This window comes from Notolepis coatsorum (assembly GCF_963971535.1).
Source record: "Notolepis coatsorum genome assembly, chromosome: 20".
NCBI lineage: Eukaryota > Metazoa > Chordata > Actinopteri > Aulopiformes > Paralepididae > Notolepis > Notolepis coatsorum.
In genome coordinates, this window is record NC_140184.1 from 39276344 (window position 1) to 39303825 (window position 27482).

At 44.8% G+C, this 27482-nt stretch overlaps 1 protein-coding gene across 1 annotated transcript in view; it reads left to right on the top strand.

Moving 5' to 3' along the window:
- Positions 1 to 27482, top strand: part of kcnq1.1 (potassium voltage-gated channel, KQT-like subfamily, member 1.1) — a 160854-nt gene that overhangs the window by 36601 nt on the left and 96771 nt on the right. The window contains exon 2 of the mRNA XM_084337483.1: positions 16828 to 16918. Coding sequence (XP_084193609.1) covers positions 16828 to 16918 — 91 coding nt within the window. The remainder of the gene's footprint in view (positions 1 to 16827; positions 16919 to 27482) is intronic.

Sequence of the window (27482 nt, forward strand, 5' to 3'; positions counted from 1 at the left end):
TTTAACGTCGGCCACGGACTTATAACCCCCCCCCCCCCCCCCCCCCCTCCGGTCACCAGCAGATGATGAGGCATCACGTGTAGGACCTTGTACAATTGAAATTTTTTATCTGACGTCAATCGGTATCAAACTACATTTGATGATGTAATATATGTATTTATAGCTATAACTCGCGTTCTGCAGAATGCTGCAGAAAACGATAAAAACATATTTATACTTTAGACCGTATTTTAGTATGAATATGTGAATGAAAAAGTAGAACGTTGCTACATCCTAAACGATAGATACTCGACGTTGAATGGGCCATTCAAGGCCCATTGAATGGGCCATTTAGCAATACAATTTAAAAAGTTATAGCCCTGCAAAGAAGGGGAACATCTCCATAGACTTACAGTACTGGCAGACAGTGGATTAAGATCAGAATAATCCCTGGCAGATAAAGGGTTAAGGGGATGCAGACCAGAGAAAGACTTTCGTCTTGTTTACATCAGGGTCCCCCATTTTCAATTCATCATAAGATATATGACATACATGACGTACAGATAGACGGTACTGCTACATCTATACATTTATGACATACCAGATTTACAAATACAGTACTGTTGGGGGAAACTGTACAACTGTACATTGGAATATCGACAAAACCTTACTTGGTCCCAAGAAGAGGGTCTCGTGTATTATTGGGTTAGGACATTTAGTGTACATTTACAGGGGTCAGAGAAAAAAGCATGAGCAGCCATTTACCATTTGTAGGTTGGGTCTGGAATCTGGATTGGTTATTTTTGGTACAGAATCAGATGTCAAACTGCCTCATTATTTCAGTTTTTGCATGACTACGTCCTTGAGAATAACTGAAAAGTTGGATTATCTTTAGGCTATATATTATATAATAAAATTAAAAAAAAACGTATCGAACCGAACCGAAAACCGTGAAACCAAAACCGTGATATGAACCGAACCGTAGATTTTGTGAACCGTTCCACCCCTAGCACTTATATATCCGGCGCAGCTCCAAGTTAAATGGAAGGAAAGGGATGTGATAAAGTCCAAGAGGCTTCATCATTCCTGGAAAAGGTGGAACCTGATTAATATTGCACCAGCCCACTGGTACCATTGGAAATGGGCCTATCTGTGCGTCTTGGATTAAAAACCTCTACGGGGCGGGGCTAGGGGGTGGCTACTTGGGCTCAAGCCCTGAATGTTTTCTGCAAAGCCCCGAATCTACTTAAAAAAAAATAAAAAATTTGACAATTAATCATTGTTACATGAAAATATGTTTGCACCAGATTTAGCAGAAGCTAATTTACATCCGTAGTCTATCCAGCTGCTAACTGTATTTGAGTGAGTTAAGTCTTGGTGTTATGGTAGACTCAGACCTAAGCTTTAAATCACAATCAACAAGTTGACAAAAACATGATGATGGCGCTGTTTACGGTTACTGTTGAAAGGCCAGCGCCTTTTAACATGGGGATACGTGGCTGTGTTTGCAGGCCTAAAGCTATATTATATATTATAGCTATGGATCTAATAATATGGTCGATTGTCATTGAGTTTCTTCCGGTCAAGATGCAAAAAACAGATAATTTTTCCATCCATACATTTCCGTTTTATACCGTCGTGAATATGAGTGTAGTTTCAGGGCGGTCTGGTGTCATTTCCAAAATGCTCCGTAATGGCGGGCAATGTGTATTCTAGTAAACGCATTATCGTTTCTTCCTTGGACTAGCTACTGTTCTCAAATCAAATTTAGATTATCGGTATTATGTTTCATCAGGCGCCCCTCCATGCTTTGATCGCAACCAACGGAACACACCACACCACACACACACACCACACACACGCCCCGATCAGCATGAAGGAATTTTTGGATCAACGCAATATTGATACCAGTTCTTACCTTGACCAGGATCTGTCCCGAAAAGAATATTCCAATTATCTGATCGCCATTCCAAGTACTGATTTCGATCAAGGTGCCAACGTAATCCAGCATTAAACATGAACCCGACCCTCGTCGATGCATGCGTTATAAGCGTTTGGCTTGACCGAGTAGTTAGACCCCGCCCGCAGGCCGCAGCTCGGCCCAGACACCAAGCCCAGGCACGTGCACACATAGGGGTGAAGGGGTGCCCGGGCACCTGCCTTTTTCATTTTTCATTAGAAAGTGCCCTTTTTATGCCACCCTCTTTTTTTATTTTATTTTTTTACAGTTGCACATATAGATATACTGCCCTGCCCTAACAAATGAAAGATGTCACGATATAATCTAAATATTAGGTAAAGAAAGAGAGAGAAATGTCACCCCTCCTCCTGGAAGGACCTATTATTTACGCATAGCACGTGGATGGGTGATGATGAGATGATGTAAACCGCGCGCCGGGCCAGCAGTGCACTGAACATGAAATTGATATCCAGCTGTTGTTGAGCTCAGACTCGAGTCGAGACCTCTTTTTTTACAGTTACTATTTCAACTAAAACAAAGCAAGAGTACACTTCATCAGGTAAGGTATTTGCCCAACAAAATAAAATGTCAGGTTTGCAGTGCACTGTATATTTCGGGCATGCATTGCCTTGTGAAGTTGTGATTGTCCATGCTTTTCTCTCATGCAATCAGGCGGCAGGCAGGCTAGAAGTGGCAACACTGCACACTTCCCCCATACTACATTTCTTATTATTCATACCGCGGTGGCATTGCATTATCTCTTTACTTCATGCTTTATCACATTCTCATCTCACCGCCTCACTTGCAAGATGCGCGGCTCTCGTGAAACACGTCGCCAGATCACCCCTCCCCAGCCCCTCCCTGTCTGCTGCTAGTGCTAGGAAAATCACGCAGCATACTCTCTATCCTCTCTCTCTCTCTCTCTCTCTCTCTCTCTCTCTCTCTCTCTCTCTCTCTCTCTCTCTCTCTCTCTCTCTCTCTCTCTCTCTCGCAGGCAGGCTACATAGTGTTTGTCAGGATCCTAGGCCCGGTCCTGGCTGGACTGGGCAGGATGGTAACACTGGGCAGTATCCTCCACCTAACTTTGGGCAATGCCCTCTATCTGACATTGGCCCTCGGCCTGACATTGGCGCCCTACCACCCTCTAGTGGTGACAAACAATCGGTGCGCTCCAGTACACTGGACATCCTGACTACTGTGTTAACTATAATTAATAGTTTGATTAATGTGGTGTCATGGTGTGTACTGTCATTGTCTTTCCCTTCCCTGGTGTGATGTCATGCACTGTTTTGGGTTGTTAGGAGTTGCTTTTGTGTTTAGTTGTGTTTAGTTGTTCTTTGCTTATTGTCTAGGTGTTGTTGTGATTCTGTGTTGGCCAGGTGTTCTTAATTGTTAATTAGTCGGGGTATTTAGGTGTCTGTCTGTCTCCCCTTCGTTGTGGCGACATTCCTCCAGTTACCCCCTGTTCCTCCACGTCGTGTCGCACCGTTCTCCCTCTAGTAAGTCTTAGTGTTTGTTGTTTTTGTATTGTGAAGTTTGTTATTTAGTTTCTGTATTCTCCTTGTATTGCACTGGATTCTAAAGTAAACACCCTTCTCCAAGCTTCACTCCTCGCCTCTGCCTCCTCCATTCCTTCCCTTTCTGTATTATTGCATTCAACCTAACCCCGTCGTGACAGAATGTCGCCACCAACATTAACGAATGCAGCAGGAAAGGCAAGCGATACCATCACCGTTGTCCTGGCCCTGATGGCCGGTGACATGAAGAGTTACTCACTGGCCAAATGGGGGTTCCTACTCCGGAAGATCGACCAGGTCGCCACTGAGAACCCGACACTGCAGACGGCGATGTGGGAGATGGCTGAACATATTGCGGTCCTCATGGAGAAGCATAAGCCGAAGGCTAGTGTAGCTAGCCTGCCGACTGTTCTCAGGCTTACGGTCAGCCTAGATCCTCCCACAGCCGCTGAGGTTGCTCGGATGTCCATCGCCGGTCGGACGTCCACAGCTAACCTAGCTCCGCCGGTTAGCTTAGTGTCAAGAGCTAACCAGCCTCTCCCAGCTAACCTAGCTCCGCCCGTTAGCTTCATGCCAATAGCTAACCAGCCACTCTCAGCTAACCTAGCTCCGCCCGTTAGCTTCGTGCCAATTGCTGACCGGCTGTTCCCCGTTAGCACAGCTCCTCCTGTTAGCTCCGCCACTATAGATGGCCAGACGTCCCCAGTTGGTACAGCTCTACCCGTTAGCTCCGCTCATACAGCTAACCAGACGTCCACAGCTAACATAGCTCCGCCGGTTAGCTTAGTGTCAAGAGCTAACCAGCCACTCCCAGCTAACCTAGCTCCGCCCGTTAGCTTCATGCCATTAGCTAACCAGCCACTCCCAGCTAACCTAGCTCCGCCCGTTAGCTTCGTGCCAATTGCTGACCGGCTGTTCCCCGTTAGCACAGCTCCTCCTGTTAGCTCCGCCACTATAGATGGCCAGACATCCCCAGTTGGTACAGCTCTACCCATTAGCTCCGCTCATACAGCTAACCAGACGTCCACAGCTAACATAGCTCCGCCGGTTAGCTTAGTGTCAAGAGCTAACCAGCCACTCCCAGCTAACCTAGCTCCGCCCGTTAGCTCCGTTTCAATAGCTAACCGGCCGTTTCAAGCTAGCACAGTCTCCACTGCCAGACTAGGCTCCAGGTTCAGGGTGAGCCTAGTATCTGAGAGAGACCAGATGTCTCCAGCTAGCACAGTCTCCACTGCCAGACTAGGCTCCAGGTTCAGGGTGAGCCTAGTACCGGAGACGGACCAGATGTCCCAAGCTAGCCAGGCATCCCCAGCTAACATAGCTCCGCCCGTTAGCCCCCTCCCAATAGCTAACCGGCCGTCCCCAGTTAGCACAGCCCCGCCTGTTAGCCCCGCTACAGTAGCTAACCAGACGCCCACTGCCAACCTAGGCTCCAGGTTCAGGGTGAGCCTGGTAGCGGAGACAGACCAGATGTCTCCAGCTAGCACAGTCTCCACTGCCAGACTAGGCTCCAGGTTCAGGGTGAGCCTAGTACCTGAGACGGACCAGATGTCCCAAGCTAGCCAGGCATTTTCAGCTAGCACAGTTCCCACAGTGAGTCCAGGGCCCACAGTTAGCCTAGCCCCCGAGGCTAGAATGGCTAGTAAGGCCTCCACAGCTGGTCCAGCTTCCACGCCCAGTCCAGCCTCAGCTCTGGGTCCTGGCTCCTCATCCCCGGATCCTACACCACGCCTCGCCGCCGGGACCGATCCGGTCTCCACGCCCTGCCCGGCCTCTCCACCTGGTCCGGCTGCCGTGCCGGCTCCCGGCTCTTCGACGGATCCTGGCTCCCCGTCTGGTCCAGCTCTGCGCCGTGATCGGCGTCCTGGTCCTCGCCGTGGTCTCCGCCGGGGTCTTCGCCGTGGTCTTCGCCGGGGCCTGCGTGGGATCCTGCTCCGGGGGTCGTCGCCGCCGCACCTCCATTCCGGCTCTCCGGAACCGGTCCCTAGTCCGGCGGCTGGAGGGCCTCTCGTCCGGGATCCGGCTCCAGGGTCCAGCTCCCCTTCCCGGGCTTCTACACCTGTACCCACCCCCCCTCGTCGGGCCTCGCTTCCCAGGTCCAGCCCTCCTCGTCGGGCCTCGGTTCTCAGGTTCTGCCCCCCTCCCCGGGTCTCGGTGCCCATCCCCACCCCCCCTCTTCGGACCTCTGTTTCCAGGTCCAGTCCTCCTCCCCGGGCCTCTGTTCCCATCCCCACCCCCCCTCTCCGGGCATCTGCGCCCGTTTTCTACCCCCCTGGCTGCTATGCCCCTCCTGGGTTTTTTGTTCAGCATCCTGGTCCCTCGTCTTCGGGTCCTCTCCCTGGGTCCTCTCCGGGGTTCCGGCTTCCTCCCTCACCTGCTTATGGACGTTGTTTTCGGGTGTCTGGAAGCCACCCGTTGAGGGGGGGGTACTGTCAGGATCCTAGGCCCGGTCCTGGCTGGACTGGGCAGGATGGTAACACTGGGCAGTATCCTCCACCTAACTTTGGGCAATGCCCTCTATCTGACATTGGCCCTCGGCCTGACATTGGCGCCCTACCACCCTCTAGTGGTGACAAACAATCGGTGCGCTCCAGTACACTGGACATCCTGACTACTGTGTTAACTATAATTAATAGTTTGATTAATGTGGTGTCATGGTGTGTACTGTCATTGTCTTTCCCTTCCCTGGTGTGATGTCATGCACTGTTTTGGGTTGTTAGGAGTTGCTTTTGTGTTTAGTTGTGTTTAGTTGTTCTTTGCTTATTGTCTAGGTGTTGTTGTGATTCTGTGTTGGCCAGGTGTTCTTAATTGTTAATTAGTCGGGGTATTTAGGTGTCTGTCTGTCTCCCCTTCGTTGTGGCGACATTCCTCCAGTTACCCCCTGTTCCTCCACGTCGTGTCGCACCGTTCTCCCTCTAGTAAGTCTTAGTGTTTGTTGTTTTTGTATTGTGAAGTTTGTTATTTAGTTTCTGTATTCTCCTTGTATTGCACTGGATTCTACAGTAAACACCCTTCTCCAAGCTTCACTCCTCGCCTCTGCCTCCTCCATTCCTTCCCTTTCTGTATTATTGCATTCAACCTAACCCCGTCGTGACAAGTGTTATTAAAGGGACATTATGTAGTTTTGGTGACATCTAGTGGTGAAACTGAATGTACCATAGACTCGTATTAACCCCAAAAATTACATTTCATACTTTTTGCCCTTTTCTCCTATTGGGCACCTGCCTTTCTAAAGTCCTGTGCACGTCCCTGACCAAGCCACATCGTTTCAAATGGAGTGCAATAGCGGCTGCAAGGCGTTAGGCGGCGGTATTGGACTTTTGCGATCTCAGACCCATCCCCAGTGATAACACAGGCTGCCGGCATGTTTTTATGAATGGAAATATCGAATAAAAGAAACAACGATGAAAATCCGACTATACTCTGGTTTTCGGGGGTCCTGGCGCTCAACGTTCGGCGAGTTAACCCTAGATCTTAGATCCTAATATGAAAAACTATGTGATTTAATGTTCTATGTCTTACCTTGACTTTGTCTATTTTGCTGCTATCTATTTTATGCTTTATGTCTGCACTTTATGCATTGCTCTTGATCTGCCAATGTTGTGCTCATTTTATGCCTGTCTTTTTTTACTGCTGTAAAGCACTATACAAATACAGTGTATTATTATTATTATTATTATTATTATTATTATTATTATTATTATTATTATTATTATTATTATTATTATTATTATTATTATTATTATTATTATTATTATTAATTATTATTATTGTTTGCTTCATTAATTAAAGGGTGTGAATTTAAGTGTTCTCTAGTGCATGTTGTCCGCTTTAAGGTGGTGGTATACGTTAAAGGTTCTCCTACAATCCTAAATCCGCCCCTGCTCTACATTATTGGCAGACTGAGGTCTTAAATGTACTTGCTTCTGGGTATAATGATAATCATTTTTCAAGTGTTTTTCCACTTTTGTTTGATAATATTGGCTATTGCATTTTCTTTTTGAGGCTACACCCACAGGCCTATAATTAGGCTAACTGAACACAGACCTATAACTAGGCTAACTGAACACAGGCCAGAGAATGCTTATTGTTTTTGCTACCAGGTGGCAAGTCTACAAATGTAGTATGGAAGGTCTCAGGATTTATTGCAGCCCTGCTGGATATTTTTTCCTATGTTGCCGGACTGTTGCATAGGCATCCATTGCCGCATCTCTCTCCTTCTCTTTCTCTCTCTTTCTCTCAAGCACACACACACACTACCCAAGGTTGCGTTTTGTCTCCCCTTTTATTTATTATGTACACGGACAGCTGCAGATCGCTTCATGACCAAAGGCATCTGGTTAAGTTTTCAGATGACACTGTCCTGGTATCCCTACTGCAGCGCTCCGAAACTGATCATGGACCTGTACTTCACGACTTTGTGAATTGGTGTGATGAGAATTACTTGGACCTCAATGTCTCTAAGACTAAGGACATGATAATTGACTTCAGACACAACCCCGATCATCAAGCCAGTGTAGCTAGTGTAATTCACGATGAGGACGTCCAGACTGTTGAATCGTACAAATACCTGGGAACTGTGTTTGATTGTAAACTGAAGTTTAACCTAAATACAGAGTCTATTGTTAAAAAAGGTCAGCAGAGGATCTACCTGCTAAGAAAGCTGAACTCTTTTAATGTTAGTGCGAAGATCCTGAGCACTTTTTATAGTTATTTTATTGAAAGCCTCCTAACTTTTTCTTTTATCTGCTGGTTCAGTGGCCTGTCTATTAAAGATAGGAACAGCCTACAGTATATTGTGAAAGTGTGCTCCAAAATAATTGGAGTAAAACAGAGAGACCTATGTTCTCTCTGGACGGACCAGGTGGTCAAGAAGGGGACGAGCATCACAAATCAACCTCTCCATGCTCTGTCTCAGCGGTTTTCACTGTTGCCTTCTGGCCGCCGTTATGACGTCCCACCAAGTAGGACCAACCGCTACGCCAAATCTTTTGTCCCCTCGGCTATCAGACTTTTAAACACAGACAGTAGTCATTTTAAGTAGCCTTTTGCACTTGGTTGTCTGTTTTTACTTTTACTTTTATTGCTGGATTGTATCACATGGAGTGTTTCTCTTTTTATTTTCCGTGCTGTCGTTGAGATGTTTTGTTGTTTGTTTGTCTGTCTTTGTTGCTTGTGGTGAAGCTGCAAATATGAATTGCCCCACGGGGACCAATAAAGTTGTCTGAATCTGAATCTGACACACACACAAACACACACACACACACACACACACACACACACACACACACACACACACACACACACACACACGCACACACCATATTTTACTCCCTCTCTTCCCCAGGACTATGTACTGAATTATTTGTCTGAATTACCATGGGACTTCTTCAAAAGGCCCTGTCTCATATGGTTGACAGGGGTGTATTCTTTTTGACAAGTGGACGTCGATCTTTAAAAAAAAAAATTAAATGTTTTATCTCATTCATTTTATCTCATAAGAACGTAGAATACACATTTACAGACTTTTTTTTTTAAATGGCCATTTGCATGTTCTTGGTATCTGATTCTAGGGACATCTATGGATCTCAGGGAATGTATTCCCAGTGTCAGAAATACTGTGTATGTTACTAGGCTTGAGTAAATTGTAATGAACCAAATGAGAATATCAATTAAATATTTTTTATCTTTGACTGTGAATAACACTATGCTCAAATTGACCAGACCTGAAAAATCTAAGCAAATTAATAGATGGAAGATGATTAAACAGAAGGTTTTGCAGTACTGAATTCTGCCATCCGGACACATGCCATTTGAAATATGATTATAGAATATAGAATATCAGGCATAAAATGGTTATGCGATTAAAATGTGATTAATTAATTACAAATCCTGTAATTAATTAGATTACTTTTTTTAATCGCCTGACAGCACTAATATATATATATAAATATGTCTGATGGGTTTGTGGTAAAAAATTTAAAATACATAAATACAATTTTGTTTAAAGATGTACAAAGAATATATGGAGACATGTTCTCATTCTCTATTGACTCAACTCTTCATATAGTGACTATACAACAGGTAAATATCAGGTTTTCTTTTTTGCTCCACCAGGCAGCAGGAGATCATGTAATCGTTCTGGTGTGTGCATTTGCATCCGTGTGTGTGTGTGTATCTGTCTGCAGCAAATCTCACAAACTACAAGGTCGATTGGTATATATTTTTGTGCACAATTATGACTATATGAACAAGGACCTCTCATGGTTTTGGCAATGCAAGACCTTTTCAATACCTGTCCTGTAGCCAATCGAGTGCTAGCTCCTGCTGGGAGCTGCTAGGGACATGAACAAGTGCACCGTTTTATCTCCACCAGGTGGCAGCATAATACAAATGATCAAGTGAACAGCACATGTTAACTGCAGTGGGTGTAGTAGCTATTAGACACAAAAAACAAGAGGTGAATTCCATGAAGTGGATATTGAAATGATTGCTATCGAGATATCGATCAGGACTCTCAGCCTGATCCAGGCAAGTCGCTCAAGGAAGAAAAACAGGTGTAATAGGGACACTGTGTGGATATAATTTTGGAGATGAAGTTTAAGGCAAGTGTCAAGCTAGCTAACATTAACATCTACCTTTGTTTAAAATTCTTGAAAATCAACTGAGAGTGGCCCTCATTTACAATTATGCCGAGATTACACCAAGGTTTCTGTATAATTGGTGCCAGTCCACGTGTCCTGGAAGATTTCAATGGAGAAATTCTGGTCAAATATTATTTGTGTTCATTGAGCTCATTACAATAATGTTATACCCGATGCTTAATGCTTATTGTCAATCAAAAATGTCACAGTTACCATTCATGATAATTCATGTTACATTACCTCCACCCTGTCTGCACTGTAGCAGCTCTCTCCACTCATGGAAAAGCAGATTGCTTGAGTGTCGGTATCAGTAGTCTGAACACTTACAGTACGTGAAGTGGGTGACATGTTGTTGGCACAATTTGGAAATGCACAAACACTAACCACTGTTTTGATCTCTTATATAATGCTATGCTAGCTGTATTCCAATGCAACAAACTTTTTGTGCTAATGTTAGTTAGTCCTCTCCAACTCAGACTTTCACTGTTGTCTTCCTGCAATCAGAGCCACAGAGTTTGGTCCGGTTGGAGTATGGATGCCATGAATGAATGAATGAATGAAAACTTTATTTAACAGATTGCAGAATGGGTACAATACAGTACGGCTCAATACATACAATTGTTAAGGGGATGCAGACCTGAGAAAGACGTTTGTCTTGTTTCCATCAGGGTCCCCCATTTTCAATTCATATAGACATATATGACATACATGACATACAGATAGTCAGTACTGCTACATCTATACATTTATGACATACCAGATTTGCAAATACAGTACTGTTTGTGATACAGAAGGAGTCAAGAAAAGGGAGTATATACATTTGACGTAGAAACTGTACATTGGAGGTTGGGTGGGGGGGGTTGGGTACATTGGGATATTGACAACCATACTGGGTAATTTACATTGGAGGTGGTTGGGGGGGGGGGGGGGGGGGCGGGGGGCACACTGTATAAACAAGTAACACTGTACATTGAGGGGGGGGGGGGAGGAGACACTGTACAAACAAACACAATTGTACATTGAACTATTGACAAAACCATACTAGGTAAATGACTGTACATTGGAGGGGGTTGGAATGATTGGGTTAGGATATTTACAGGGGCCAGTGTTGAATTGCAGTCTCCCGTAGGTGTCCCTTGAGAGAGGTTTTGAAAGTGGGTAGTGATCCACATTCCTTTACAGCTTTGGGTAGGGCGTTCCACATTGATGTGGCATAATTGCGAAACGTGTTTAGTCCCTTATTTGAGCCGAATCTGGGTTTGACATGATTTGTGGAGCTCCCTCTGGTGTTGTGATCGTGGTATTCACTGACCTTGGGGAAGTATTTTGACATGTACATGGGTACCTTGGTCGTGTAGTGTATCTTGTAGACCAGGCCCATTGCAAGTTGTTGTACTCTGTCGTCTACTCTAAGCCATCCTAGGTTGTCGAAGTGGGCAGGGGTGAGGTGGGTTCTAGGAGTAAGGTCAAGCAGTAGTCTGACCAGTTTGTTTTGAGATGTTTGTAATTTTGTTTTTAGCGCCTTTGAGGTGCTTTGGTACCATGAGGTGCAAGCATAGTCGTAGTACCCCTGAATGAGTGCTCCTGCCAGAGTCTTCAGGGTGTTCTTGTTTACCAGAGAGGAGATCCGGTACAAGAATCGAGTTCGTTGGTTGACTTTTTTTATTACATTGGATGCCATTTTGTCACAGGAGAGATTAGCCTCTAGGATGGACCCCAGGTAGGTAATTTCATCTTTCCTTGTGACAATATTGTCACCCACTGTAACTGAGAAGCCGTCGGTCTTGCTGAGTTTGTTATTTGAACCGAAGAGAATGGACTCTGTTTTGCCCATGTGTAATGATAGTTTGTTATCAGCGAGCCATATGCAGATTCTGCCTAGTTCCGAGCTGAGGGTTTTTTCAACCTGTAACTTGTTCTTGTCAGAGACCAGCAGGGCTGAGTCGTCCGCAAACAGGAACAAGTTGCAGTCACAAGCTGACGACATGTCATTTGCATAAATTAGGAACAGTAGCGGTCCTAGTATGCTTCCTTGTGGAACACCACAGCTCACTGTGAGGGGGGGGGATAGGGTACCGTTTACCTCCACCATCTGTTCCCTCCCCTCAAGGTAGGATTGCATCCAGCTCACTGATAGACTATCAAAACCAATTGCTTTTAGCTTGTCAAACAGAATGGAGTGATTGACCGTGTCAAAGGCCTTTTGTAGGTCCAGCATGACCATGCCGCAGTATTTGCCTGCGTCCACCTCTTGTTTGATGTGGTCATTCAAATAGAGAAGGCATGTGTCAGTTGTTGTGGCCACTGACACACTAGAACTCTTGTTGAAACCTTTATTAACAAATTGTTAATAAATGGCTCTGCCTGCAACAACTCACGCCTCTCAGGATTTCAGAGTGAGACTTCTGTTTGAGTGAGATTTATGTTTCAGTATCAAAAACAAACACTTTTAGTGGACATATGTTACATGGTAAACTAAAAAATAATGGAAATTCGTTTTCACATGCCATTATTATCATAGAGAATACAGTGGTGAGTATTGTAGCTAGCACCAGTAATAAACCTCAGGGCTGAGTGGTAAACAGAGCCCAAGGTGTGGAGGCAGTGGTATTTTTGTAAATTACATCCCCATAGTCCAGAATTGATAGGAAAGTTGATTCAACAATCCTCTTCCTACAAAACAAAGGAAAGCCAATCTGTCATAATTTGCCAATTCTTTACAAAACGCCTCTCAAACAAACAATTCTGAAATCACAAGCCTTTCTATCCAAACCATTATTACATAATATTTGTCAAAAGCAAAGGGTATCAAATGCTTTTGACAGAAAAAGGGCAGCATAGTGTTTTTATTTAATCCAGATACTACTATACTAATGTGGCAGCTGAAATAGTGCTGTGCTCTAAACCCACATTGGTGTGTGGACTTAAAATGTGAGTGACTTGAAAGAAAAGACTGGTTGTTTACCAAAGATGCAGGAGTTCCAGGGTAGTTTGGAGATTGAGTGGTAATTATTTAAATCCCCAATCCTAAATCACCTCAAACAGTGCACCATTAGTTATTTTCATATTGAATTGAGAATCCAAAATAAAAAAATTATTTCCTCAGCTGATGGCAGCTCTCATGATGTTTATTGTTTATTGTTTAAAAGGATCCCCATTAGCTGCCACCTAAGTGGCAAGCTAGTCTTCCTGGGGTCCACACAGAAAGACAACAAAAAACACAAAACATAACAATACATGAGATACATATGACAATCACAATTCACTAAAATTGTCCACTGGCTGTTCCTCAGCTGGTGTCAGCTGGTGGCAGCTCCACACATATTGTGCAGCTAAAATGGTGCATTGGGATTTTTCTCCTAGAAGATATTGCAGTGAGGATTTGTTACTGATATTTTAATAATAATAAAAAATCCTGGGTAATTTGCGGGAATTATGATATAATTTCTTAATATGTTTCACAGGTCTCCACCTCTCCTGGGGATCAGAGTTAACAGTCTGACACTGTACTATCGGTTAAGGGCAAAATAGAATAGTGATAAGTCCTGGGTTGATCCACATCTTAGAAAAGGAAAGGAAAAATAAGTAATCCACTGGGAAAAACCACTGTAGCTGAACTGTCCTTGGTTACTGGAGAATATTTTAGGAGGCCTGGAAAAATCCCCCCTTCCTCTCACAATAGCAGTAAGCAAACAAAAACTCCATGAGGCATGATTCCAATCCAAGATGGCCCCCTGATGGTTAGGACCGCCCCTAACCACACCCATACCTGGAATCTTAAAGGTCAAGTGACCCAAATATGCTGACATTGGCATATCCTAACATATTGGGCCCACACTTCATTTATCAACACATTGACATCTTCTTCATAAAGTAACGCATGTTACACCCCACCCACCCCTCCTACCCAACCTCCCCAAGTCTTTCTCTGGTCTGCATCCCCTTAACAATTGTATGTATTGAGCTGTACTGTACTGTACCCATTCTGCAATCTGTTAATAAAGTTTTCAATCAATCAATCAATCAATGTCTCTGCGGTGGTAGGCAGGCGCTTAGGGGGCTTTCTCATTAGGAATGGGTGCTCCGCTCCGTCCTTGCTCCGTCCTTGAGTGCGAACTCCCCCCCTCCCTCTCCCTCCTCTGGTTTGTGTACACACTGCAGTCTTGGTTCGCTCCGGGTTTTTTAGGTTTGCGGTTTGAGCGTGTAAGCTGCCGTAGACGATGATGTCACACTCGAACGTCAACACATGAACAGTTGAACACACGGTGATGGAAACTGGATGCCCGATATAAAGAAACGAATAACCAATAAATATGAAGTTATCTTTGAACCTCTGTTGTCAAGCCTTGTCAATATACAGTAACCCACCCCCTTTCCTCACGAATGGAACTGGTGTCGTGGAGTCCGCTTTGAGCGTTTCCAGGGTTAGCGGCTAACGCTAGTTAGCTTAGCCTAGTTATGGGATAACTTAGTTAGCAGCTAACGTTAGCCCATTGCTCACGTCAATTATATTGCATGTCATTGAAGGTCCACACTGGTCTGTGTCTAATGAAATTACAATTGCATGTCATTGAAGGTCCGCACTGGTCTGTGTCTAAAATGAAATGAGAGGAAAGCTCTGCACTAAAGCAAGCCTCATCTCAGCCGTGACGTGACAACATACTCGATGTTATATAAAAATTATCTTGCGGTCTACTTGAAAATCACCCTGCGATCTACCAGTCGATCACGGCCGACTGGTTGGGCACCACTAGTCTATAGAAATAAATGCATTCGAACAAGAAACCAATGTATAGACATAGCAATGGCAAAAAAAAAACTGTGTCAGTGTAATATAAAGAAACGCATCTGTGATTTGGCGCACAGTCTGTGACGTCACGGTATTGAAAATCATACCGACGGGATTTCGAAATACCCTAGTATACCGTCATACCGCCAAAGCCTAATCGGTATCGGAAATTAAGAGTTGGACAATATCGGTATATCGGATATGGGTAAAAAAAAAGCCAATATCGAACATCCCTAATAACCATACATCACGATTTTTGTTTGTAGGAAAACGATTGATCAGAACCTATAAACTGTGAGAGTTTATAGGGTATAAACTCTAATATAAAATGTTAGTCATTTAGCAGCATTGGATTCTGAAGATACAGGATCTGGTTGACTTGCATATCTTTTATAATTGTATAATATTTGTAAAACAGATCTATATTCTGCTTCAGGATTGGTTAGTAAAGGGCGGCTACGTGGCGTAGTGGGCAAGGCGCTCGCCACGAATGCGGAGACGCTGGGCCCAGCACTCCACATTGCTTTCAGTTTAGCTGGTCGTTCATACTAATACACATTGGCCGTATTAGGGGGTGGGAAACTGATGGGTGGGGATCGGGCGTTGTGGACAGCGACTCCTACAGGTCGGTTGGTGCGCCTGCGCAGTAGAATCAGGAAGTGTCGGGGCAGCGTGAGCCTCCCACGCGTTACTCCTCGCCACTGAGAGATCGAGCTGCGCAGGTGAAAAGATGCGACTGCTGTTACCTCAAGTACCGGAGGGGACTTGTGCTATGTATGACTTAGTCCACATTGCAGCCGGCTTGTGGGAGGCAAGAAACAGCGTTTGTGACAGGGGAGGGTTGAATTGGATGATCCAAAATTGGGATGGGAGAAAATATAGAAAATGGGAGAAAAAGTGGATCAAAAACAAAAAAAAAGGATTGGTTAGTAAAGTTCCAAAAAGGTTAGAGATACCTTATCAAACTCTTCATAAATGTATTGGACCATACATACATCACATTTATATATGGTCCAATCATGGGTTGGGGCTTTAGGCTACAAGTTCACAAGATTGTTTTAGGCGCCAATGGGCCATTTACTTCTGACACTCTCATTTAGCTTAGCAAGATACCTCTCATATAAATAACATATAATCATGTTATTTTGTATTGATGTGTATGTTATTCAAGAAGTTGTTCCCAATGTCAGTCTCTCTTGAGTGTGGAAACCCCAATTTACATAGCAAGATTTTATTTGTTGAAAACAACTGAACATTTTAAATGTAGTCATGGCCGCAGTTAGAACTGTTGTGTTGACTGAGGTTTTGCTTACTCTGGTCCACATTTTTTATTTGACACATGAAACCCTTCTCTGCTCGTCTTATTTAATGGCGCCATGCTGTAATTGGGCATTGAGTGATTAAGAGGGCTGTGCATAGCTGTGATAAAAGCAACACTCATTTCCCAAACAGCATGGTCATCTTGACATCAGGAGCACAGTCTGACTTCATCACCATATCAAAATTTAAATCATGTCAGCAAGATAGAAAGAGCAATTAAAAGTTTTTATTTTAATAATACTTTAATACTTAAATAATATTTTGCATTTGTGTCTATGTTGTGGCCATGATTTTCATTTATCACCTTGTCAATCAAATCAAATTTATTTGTAAGGCCCGACAACACACGTTAATGTCCCCATGGGCCATACACGTCTTCTTTAAACAAGTCAAGAAGAAACATCACAATAAGTCAAGAACAAAACAAGAACACCATAAGGTCCAACAAATTCAAAAAATAAATGTAAAATAAATGCAACACTCCCAGACATACCCCACACGAAGGTAAGGAAAAACTCACTAAAACCTAGCAATAGGGAAAAAATTACAAGGATTAATGTATCCCCGAAACTGAAACCCCATATATTCATGATTTGCTTTGTTTTTCTGCTCCTATAGATTTCTCATAGTCCTGGCCTGTCTGATTCTCAGTGTTCTCTCAACCATAGACCAGTACCAGGCTCTGGCCCACAGCACACTCTTCTGGGTGGTAAGTGTGAAACTTCCCTATTCTTTCAAATGAAGACCTAAGAGGTCCATTCCCAAAGTGGGTCTGGGATTTTTTCTTTTTTTTTACTATCTTAGTTTAAAGTTACAATCTGATATAATAAATTTGTAACATATACATTTTCATATAAATAAATGTCTATTTTGCCACTTTATATTCATCCAACTGATAATGAGGATTCTATATATACCCAGGTATGCTTTTACATTTGCTGTTCTCTACTGTTCTAAAAAAAATAAAACATTGGTGTCTGGTAGGACATTCCTGGGAAAATCATCCTATGCACAGGAAGTGATGTTTCACCAGCAGTAACAGTGGTTTGTTTGGAATTAATAGACTAAATTCCAAACAATTAAAAGACTAACTCAGTAATTAGCATGCAAAAACAACAATGACGGATTATCACCAATAGATAAATATACAAAAAGGGCCAGGGGGCGCTGATACCCAATTCATCGCCAGGTTTTTATTCAATGGATATAGTTTTAGACTGTGACATTTGCGAGTGCTTAAAATATATCTTATATTATATCTATGGGTCTATTAACGCCGTCGGGTTACATACCGTTTTGAATAGAGTATGGTTTGGGTGTTTTTCTGTAATTCCAGGAAAAAGGCGAGAAAAAGGCGTTTTACTGTAATCCAGTCATCACGTTGTCATTTTTCGGCTGATTATCTAATCATCCTGAAATCAACGCTAGATTATCATTAGTATGTCTCCTCGTCCATACATGAAATTACTGTCGTAGCGGGGCGCTCCCCCCCCCACCCCCACCACAGCCAACGGTAAACAGCCATACATGGTCCACACATATAGCTGTGATCGCGGTAGAAATAAATGTCAGATTAACGATCAAATTTATATATAATCTTCTTACCTTGTATCTGATGTAATGCAAAAGAGATAATCCAAATATCTGATCGCAATTCCAAATAATGCTCCACATTATGGAGGTCCGCACCACACTACCAACCGGTTCACAATGATGGGCGGGCGGAGTTACTGCTCGATGCCACCGTTGTATAGAACTGGTTCGCCCGAGTATTTAAACCCTGCCCGCCCGGCTCAGATCGCCTCCTAAAACACACCAACCCATTTTCAATGAGATGCAATAGCTCCGCCTGGCAGTAGATGGCGGTGTTGACCGTCTGCCAGCTCAGACAGGCTCTGAAGAGGATACCAGAGGCTGCAGCTATGAATTATGAATAGATATAGCGAATAAATGAAATAACGATCCCAAAAACGAGTTACCGGTAACTCGTTTCTGGCGCTCAACGCATGGCGGCCAATAACAAGTTAACTCGTTTATGGCGCAGAATGTGTTAACCACAATGCATGCGAATGATTAGGTTTCAATCTTTCCAGTGTTATCCCCCCCTATAGATAATTATGGAATTATGGACTAAGTCATACATATCAATCCTGGGACAAACTTTTGTCAAATGGAGGTCCGGAGCCTAATATGAATCATCTTCTGGGTTCTTGACCTGAAAAGGTTTTGGGAACCACTGTTCTATGATCGTCACATTTCATCACATTTTCATAATTGTCTGCCCTTGTTTAACTTTCTCAAGTTCTCAAGTAGACTTACATGTAGGTGCAGAATTGTAGAACACATTATAATGGACGGTATAATTTGCACGGTATATGGCTCCCAAAAAGAATACAATTTTATTGTATTACAACATTTTGAGCCCTCATGGGTCCTTTGTCAAATGCTGTAATCATGAGAGTCAGGTGTTCTTGGCTCCGGTCTTGGCTGTTGCATTATTGCCATCTCTAATCGTGTGACTGCTCCACCAGATGGCAGCAATGAATTATATAATAGTACATGGAGTGGACATAGGCAAAATAAGCATGCCACCAAAAATATAAAAGAGCTATATATAAATTCAATGGAAAATAACATAATATATGAACCCATAATACATTTTGGTTGGTCTACTGCTGTGTTCTTGTTACACAGAGAGATCTATGACCATGATCAATGGTTCATGAGACCATGCTTATCTGAAAGAAGCAGGTTGATCCTAAACTCATCCACCTGAGGCTGAGGAATTGATTTGTGGTGAATCTCACACTCTGTGAGTAGTGATTTTACTCAAGTACTGTACTAAAGTACAAATGTGAAGTTTTTGTAATTTACTTTACTTTACTTTACTAGGCCTATTTCCAGTTTAGGATACTTTATACTTTTATTCCACTAAATTTCAAAGCAAATATCCCATAATTATGTACTTTTTAACTTTTTTTTAAATCAACCAAATGTAGCTACAACTTCACAACCGTTACCAAACCACCTAAACTAAGAGATTATTAAGAGATAAGATAAGAGATGCATCAACGATTATTTGTGCCGACATATGAGGATATATTGTTGAACAAGTTTTTTTTAACCCTTGATACTGTTAATAGTACTTTAATCATTTTACTTTAAGTTCTACCAGAGTACTATTCTCAGGGGTTTTCTACTTTTACTTTTGGGCCCTCCTACACCACTGCTCTTTCTTCCTTTTATTTGAACCTGTCTGTTTTCTCTCTGATGGGCAGCAGCACTCCTCTCAGTACTCCTGTTCTCTCCATGATGCATTTAGTGTGTGTGTGTGTGTGTGTGTGTGCGTGTGCGTGTGCGTGTGCGCGTGCGTGTGTGTGTGTGTGCGTGCCAGTGGCGTTGTTAGCCCTGGATGTTTTTCTCCTAGCCCCGGAGCTTAAAAAAAATAAAAAATAAAAATTACATTACATTTTTTTTTTTTTTTTTTTTTACGATGTCAGCAACCCCATTGTCTGTGCTGAATGTTTGTTATTGTTTGGTATTTTTTGTTGGTTTTTAGTACTTTTAATCAATTTTTAGTAAGTAGTTTTCATTTGATCCTATTATTTTTTCATTCACCGGTTTGTGGACTTTTTTTTTTAGTGTCCTGAAAGGCGCCTTATAAATCAAATGCAGTATTATTATTATTATTATTATTATTATTATTATTATTATTATTATTATTATTATTATTATTATTATTATTATTATTATTATTATTATTATTATTATTATTATTATCATCCAGGAGGGAAAAGACACTTTGGATAGTAGGGACTGCATCTCTGCCTGTCCTGACCAGGAAACACTTTGCAACTGTGATCTCCTCTGGCAATAGTTGGATATTGTAATGTGTGGCGAGGGGTTGCAGCAATTCCACTGAGAGAAACTGGTCTGAGGCTGGATAACATGCCTGTATGCCTCTCATAAGTTGTTATCCAACTCATGAGAACCTGCTCTCAAGCTCTTGCAGCATTCTGTCGACGACTGGATAGAACAGTCTCTGTCTCAGCTGATCTCCTGAGCTGAGGTCTGAGCTTGTGCCACAAGATGACTCAACTACATACTCGTCCATCCTTTTCTGCTTCCTCCTTTGGCTGGTAGTATGTTCCTCAATCCAAAGGCCATTACATATGGCCTTTGTCCTGTCTTACATGTCCACTGCCATCTCTGAGGTGCGATAACCTTTGAGTGTGTCCTGCACTGTGCTTTTAAATAGTACAGATAGGTATTGAAGATGTGCACTTTAACGCAGCAGCACCTGGAGCCATCCATACCCATGTCCAGTGTCCACTGACAAAGACATGCTCATGATACTGTGATAAACTATAATAAGCTTTAATCGAACCCTGGTTCATTTCCTCGGATAGTCCGGTTGGTTTGGGGTGGTGTGAAAGCTCATTCACTCTTGCAAGTGAACCCTGCTGCGGTTCATTTAAGATGTGAATGCAAAGTGGACCAAAGGCAGGAAAATACCCCAAAATCTAATTTTTTTTTTATGAGAAGACTGAAACATGTATATAATGAAACACACAATACAGTTTTTTTTCGATTGCTTAAGCATGATTTTGAAAACAGGGCCCGGTGTTTCAAAACACACAATTAGCACAACCACACACACAATTATCAGAACACCTCAGATCCTTTGCTAAATTAAACACTTGTCAAAACCATACACTAATTTATAAAAACTACATTTTGTTACCATATGAAACACATTCATATGACTTAATTCTGTTTGAACCAGTTACACACACTGCTGTGCTTAACCTAAAACATATTTAGCAATTCTACTTCTCAGTGATTAGAGTACTGTAAGTGAAGTACGCAGAGAATGTGCAAATATACAATAAATTCACCAAACACTACACAAGACCAATGCTGTAGACTGATGAAAATATAATTTATTTATCTACATATACCCAAATCAATGATGCAGACTGCTGGGAAAAAAAAGATTTCTCTCCATATACCCAAATCAATGATGCAGACTGATGAAAATATACATTTTCTCTCCATATAACCAAATCAGTCAACATTTCAACATGGAGAATCACAACAAAACATGTCCCAGTATTCATGCTACTATGTGCATAACACTGTAAGCTCAGCAAATATCAGACAAACATAAAATACTGTATCCAGTACAGGTTAAAATTACAGTCAAACAAAACAAAATCTGAAAAAATTTAAATAGAGTACAGAAAATACTAGACATTATCTCTTTGCCTAGCTGGATCTGGCAAGAGAATTTTTTGTTGTGATTCTCCAAGATGACATATTGACTGATTTGGGAAAATGGGAGAAAATTAATATTTTCATCAGTCTGTGAGGTTTTGCCCGCTGCTCACTACCTTTTCTCTGTTTCTTTAAGCCTATACTGTTTATTTCCCTTCTATACTGTTTATTTTCCCTTCTCACTCACTCTCTCTAGCCCCCACCCTCTCGTTCCTTACCCTTAGTGGCCACACCTGTTCGATATTCTATTATCTCTCGCACCTGTGGTGGCAGGCTAATTAGTCCCCCTGTGGGCTTTAAATACCAGGGCGCTTCCCCTCGTTTTGGCGTGGGGTCGTGTTGTATACTTGCCGAGTCATATTCTCTAAACATCTAGACTCTTTCGGGAGATCCTCTGTCTGCCTATGCTGTTCCATTCTCCGGCGTCGAGATGTTTGCTCCAGCCTTCGCCAGCTGTCGCCGTTGCCTGTGGGGGAGACTGGTCTGCGCTCCCTGTACTTCCACGGGAGGCACCCCAGCGTTCCACTGCAGACCCCCGCGCAGCTGTTCGTCCTGACGCACATCCAGACCAGCGCAGACGCTCTCCAGTCCTCAGCGCGCAACGCGCATCTTCCAAGGACGCTCGAGCTTGGCACGCTCCTCCGTACCAGCGCACTGACGCGCATCTTCCGGACCTTCGAGCTTGGCACGCTCCTCCGTACCAGCGCACGGACGCGCATCTTCCGGACCTTCGAGCTTGGCACGCTCCTCCGTACCAGCGCACGGACGCGCATCTTCCAGACCTTCGAGCTTGGCACGCTCCTCCGTACCAGCGCACAGACGCGCATCTTCCAGACCTTCGAGCTTGGCACGCTCTCCAGACCTCAGCGCGCCGACGCGCATCTTCCAGACCTTCCTGCTTGGCACACTCCTCCTCGCAGACGCAACCCGATGCGTCTCTCTGTTCCGACGCGCACACCAAGGTGTGGCGCGCCACTCAGTTCCTCGGCTCCGACAGCGGCTACCCGGTGGACGACATCCTCGCCACCGCCACTGTTCCAGGACTCTGTCCCTCGGCTCGGACAGCCAGCCACCCGGTGGCGATGCCCTCGCCCCGTTGCTGTCCCTGTACCTTTACGCATACGCCTGGGTGAGTTTTGATTGTGATGTCACTCACTCAGCGTAGTGCCCTTGCCCCCGTTCCCGCTGCTGTTCCTGTACCTTTACGCATACGCCTGGGTGAGTTTAGATTGTGATGTCACTCTCCCAGCGTATTGCCTCTGTTAGTTAGTTTGGACATTTCATCTCCCAGCGTATTGCCTCTGTTAGTTAGTTTGGACATTTCATCTCCCAGCGTAATGCCTCTGTTTTTGGTTCTCACTTAGAATAGTATTTTTGGACTTTACATCTCCCCCTGTGTGTTTGTCACACGAAGATATTATTACTTTGTTCACTTTGTTATTTGGACTGTTCTGCACCTGCTCTGTTTTTTCCCTTTTGTGCATTAACTCTCTCCTCTGTCCTGCAGAGCGGCCCAGATGTTTTCCCACCAGTTCCCCAGTTCCTCCCTGTACCCCAGCCCGCCTCCGCGGTCCTCAGTCCCTAGTCCTCCATCCCTAGTTCTCCTAGTCCCTAGTCCTCTATCCCTAGTTCTCCTAGTCCCTAGTCCTCTGTCCCTAGTTCTCCTAGTCCCTAGTCCTCCATCCCTAGTTCTCCTAGTCCCTAGTCCTCTATCCCTAGTTCTCCTAGTCCCTAGTCCTCTATCCCTAGCTCTCCTAGTCCCTAGTCCTCTATCCCTAGTTCTCCTAGTCCCTAGTCCTCTATCCCTAGCTCTCCTAGTCCCTAGTCCTCTCTCCCTAGTTCTCCTTGTCCCTGGTTTACCTAGTCTCTAGTTCCTCTGTCCCAAGGCGTTCCCTTAACCTTCCCTTAGGCGTTCCCTTCCTTCCCATAGTGTTCCCTTTCCCAGCCCGCCTCTTAAAGGCACCTTTCCTTCCCCTCATATTATATTCCTGTATTTGTGATTCTCCCTTAAAGGGACAGTGCCCTTTTCCCTGTTTTTCCCTGTTGTTCAATAAATATCTGTTTCTTGGCAAACCATCATACCTGTCTTGTGTTGTGCGATTGGGGTCGGTTACAAACCATAACAGTACGACCCCACCAAGTCTACGACCCCAGCCAGCACAGACTGTGTATGTTGAGTTTGCCTTTTTTTTTCTTGTCCCCTCTAGCTCCCCTGTTAGCCCTGTTAGCTTCCCTGTTAGCCCAGTTTAGCTTCCTTGTTAGTCCTGTTTAGCTCCCTTGTTAGCCTGTTACTCCCCTGTTTAGCCCAGTTTAGCTTCCCTGTTTTGCTTGTTAGTCTCCCCGGTTAGCTCCCCTGTTTGCTTCCCGTTTTGCCCTGTTTGACTCCCCTGTAGCTAGCCATGCCCTGGCGGCTAACCCAGTCCCTCAGCAGAGCCCCTGTCTGCTAGTCTTGCCCCGGCTGCTAGCACAGCCTCTATGTTTATGCAGCCCTTGCTGCTGGCATGGGCCCTGTAGCTAGCCATGCCCTGGCAGCTAACCCAGTTTCCCTCTGCATGGCCCCGGTCTGCTAGCTTGGCCCCGGCTGTTAGCACAGCCTCTATGTTAATGCAGCCTTGCAGCTGGCATAGGCCCTGTAGCTAGCCAGGCCCAAGCAGCTAACCCGGTCCCTCTGCATGGCCTCCACTTTTTTGTGTAGTTTCTCCCACTGCTAGGACTGCCCTTCAGCTAGCAAGGTCAGTATTCCCACAGCTAGGACTGTCCTTCCAGCTAGCTTGTTCTCTCATGCTGGTCCAGCCCTGTCTGCCAGCCTAGCTCCGGCAGCTAGCGCAGCCTCTATGTAGATGTAGCAGTACAGCTAGCATAGGCCCTGTAGCTATCAGTGCCTTGGCAGCTACCCTTTCCCTCTGCTAGCCTAGCTCGGCAGCTAGCGCAGCCTCTATGTTGATGTAGCAGTACAGCTAGCATAGGCCCTGTAGCTATCAGTGCCCTGGCAGCTACCCTTTCCCTCTGCTAGCCCTTTCCCGGTGCTACCATGGTTACCCCTTTGCTACCCTGCTTGCCCCTCAGTTCCTCTAGACCGGTTCTCTAGACCAGTTCTCTAGACCAGTTCTCTAAACCAGTTCTCTAGACCAGTTCTCTAGCCCAGTTCTCTAGACCAGTTCTCTAGACTAGTTCTCTAGACCCAGTTCCTCTAGACCAGTTCCTCTAGACCAGTTCCCCCAGTTACCCCTCGGCGACCCTGTTTCTTTTGCTAGCCCCACTCTTGTGGTGGCTTCCCCTGCTGGCTTGGCCAGTACCTCTTGTTTTGCCCCCTGCCACTCTGTCTGTATTTGTTTTGGGTCGCCGGGTGGCTCCCGTTGGAGGGGGGGATACTGTGAGGTTTTGCCCGCTGCTCACTACCTTTTCTCTGTTTCTTTAAGCCTATACTGTTTATTTCCCTTCTATACTGTTTATTTTCCCTTCTCACTCACTCTCTCTAGCCCCCACCCTCTCGTTCCTTACCCTTAGTGGCCACACCTGTTCGATATTCTATTATCTCTCGCACCTGTGGTGGCAGGCTAATTAGTCCCCCTGTGGGCTTTAAATACCAGGGCGCTTCCCCTCGTTTTGGCGTGGGGTCGTGTTGTATACTTGCCGAGTCATATTCTCTAAACATCTAGACTCTTTCGGGAGATCCTCTGTCTGCCTATGCTGTTCCATTCTCCGGCGTCGAGATGTTTGCTCCAGCCTTCGCCAGCTGTCGCCGTTGCCTGTGGGGGAGACTGGTCTGCGCTCCCTGTACTTCCACGGGAGGCACCCCAGCGTTCCACTGCAGACCCCCGCGCAGCTGTTCGTCCTGACGCACATCCAGACCAGCGCAGACGCTCTCCAGTCCTCAGCGCGCAACGCGCATCTTCCAAGGACGCTCGAGCTTGGCACGCTCCTCCGTACCAGCGCACTGACGCGCATCTTCCGGACCTTCGAGCTTGGCACGCTCCTCCGTACCAGCGCACGGACGCGCATCTTCCGGACCTTCGAGCTTGGCACGCTCCTCCGTACCAGCGCACGGACGCGCATCTTCCAGACCTTCGAGCTTGGCACGCTCCTCCGTACCAGCGCACAGACGCGCATCTTCCAGACCTTCGAGCTTGGCACGCTCTCCAGACCTCAGCGCGCCGACGCGCATCTTCCAGACCTTCCTGCTTGGCACACTCCTCCTCGCAGACGCAACCCGATGCGTCTCTCTGTTCCGACGCGCACACCAAGGTGTGGCGCGCCACTCAGTTCCTCGGCTCCGACAGCGGCTACCCGGTGGACGACATCCTCGCCACCGCCACTGTTCCAGGACTCTGTCCCTCGGCTCGGACAGCCAGCCACCCGGTGGCGATGCCCTCGCCCCGTTGCTGTCCCTGTACCTTTACGCATACGCCTGGGTGAGTTTTGATTGTGATGTCACTCACTCAGCGTAGTGCCCTTGCCCCCGTTCCCGCTGCTGTTCCTGTACCTTTACGCATACGCCTGGGTGAGTTTAGATTGTGATGTCACTCTCCCAGCGTATTGCCTCTGTTAGTTAGTTTGGACATTTCATCTCCCAGCGTATTGCCTCTGTTAGTTAGTTTGGACATTTCATCTCCCAGCGTAATGCCTCTGTTTTTGGTTCTCACTTAGAATAGTATTTTTGGACTTTACATCTCCCCCTGTGTGTTTGTCACACGAAGATATTATTACTTTGTTCACTTTGTTATTTGGACTGTTCTGCACCTGCTCTGTTTTTTCCCTTTTGTGCATTAACTCTCTCCTCTGTCCTGCAGAGCGGCCCAGATGTTTTCCCACCAGTTCCCCAGTTCCTCCCTGTACCCCAGCCCGCCTCCGCGGTCCTCAGTCCCTAGTCCTCCATCCCTAGTTCTCCTAGTCCCTAGTCCTCTATCCCTAGTTCTCCTAGTCCCTAGTCCTCTGTCCCTAGTTCTCCTAGTCCCTAGTCCTCCATCCCTAGTTCTCCTAGTCCCTAGTCCTCTATCCCTAGTTCTCCTAGTCCCTAGTCCTCTATCCCTAGCTCTCCTAGTCCCTAGTCCTCTATCCCTAGTTCTCCTAGTCCCTAGTCCTCTATCCCTAGCTCTCCTAGTCCCTAGTCCTCTCTCCCTAGTTCTCCTTGTCCCTGGTTTACCTAGTCTCTAGTTCCTCTGTCCCAAGGCGTTCCCTTAACCTTCCCTTAGGCGTTCCCTTCCTTCCCATAGTGTTCCCTTTCCCAGCCCGCCTCTTAAAGGCACCTTTCCTTCCCCTCATATTATATTCCTGTATTTGTGATTCTCCCTTAAAGGGACAGTGCCCTTTTCCCTGTTTTTCCCTGTTGTTCAATAAATATCTGTTTCTTGGCAAACCATCATACCTGTCTTGTGTTGTGCGATTGGGGTCGGTTACAAACCATAACACAGTCTGCATCATTGGTTGTCTTGTGTAGTGTTTGGTGAATGTATTGTATATTTTCACGTTCTCTGTGTACAGTACTTCACTCTCCTTCCATTTTGGTTGAAGACAGGTGAACTCACCTGCTGCATTTTTATAGTGCTTAAACCTGATTGGTGTATCTACAATTAAGCAATGTTGTGTTTGTGCATCTGATGGCTGTGTTTAACCAATTGGCTCATATGTGTGGTAATTTGACATTCTATGTAATGCAAGTATGTTTAGTGTTTTGCAAATCACTGTGTGTATTGTTTTGCAAAAAGTGTGAGGCTGACATTGTGCTTATAGGGGTGCAAATCTGGGCCTATGTTTTGCTCCTTGAGTGTAAGGTTTTGATAATTGTGTAATACTTTTGATTTGAGTGTTTATGCAATTGAAGAAAACTGTAAAGACTAGAGATGAACTGTTTATTTCTTTTGTACATAGGCTGTGCATATGTTTGTTTGTTTGTTTGTTTATTTGCTTATGTGTATGATTCTTAACTGTTTTTATATTGTTATTGGTGTATATGTGTGTATGTATGTACAGTATATCATGTATATATATTATATATA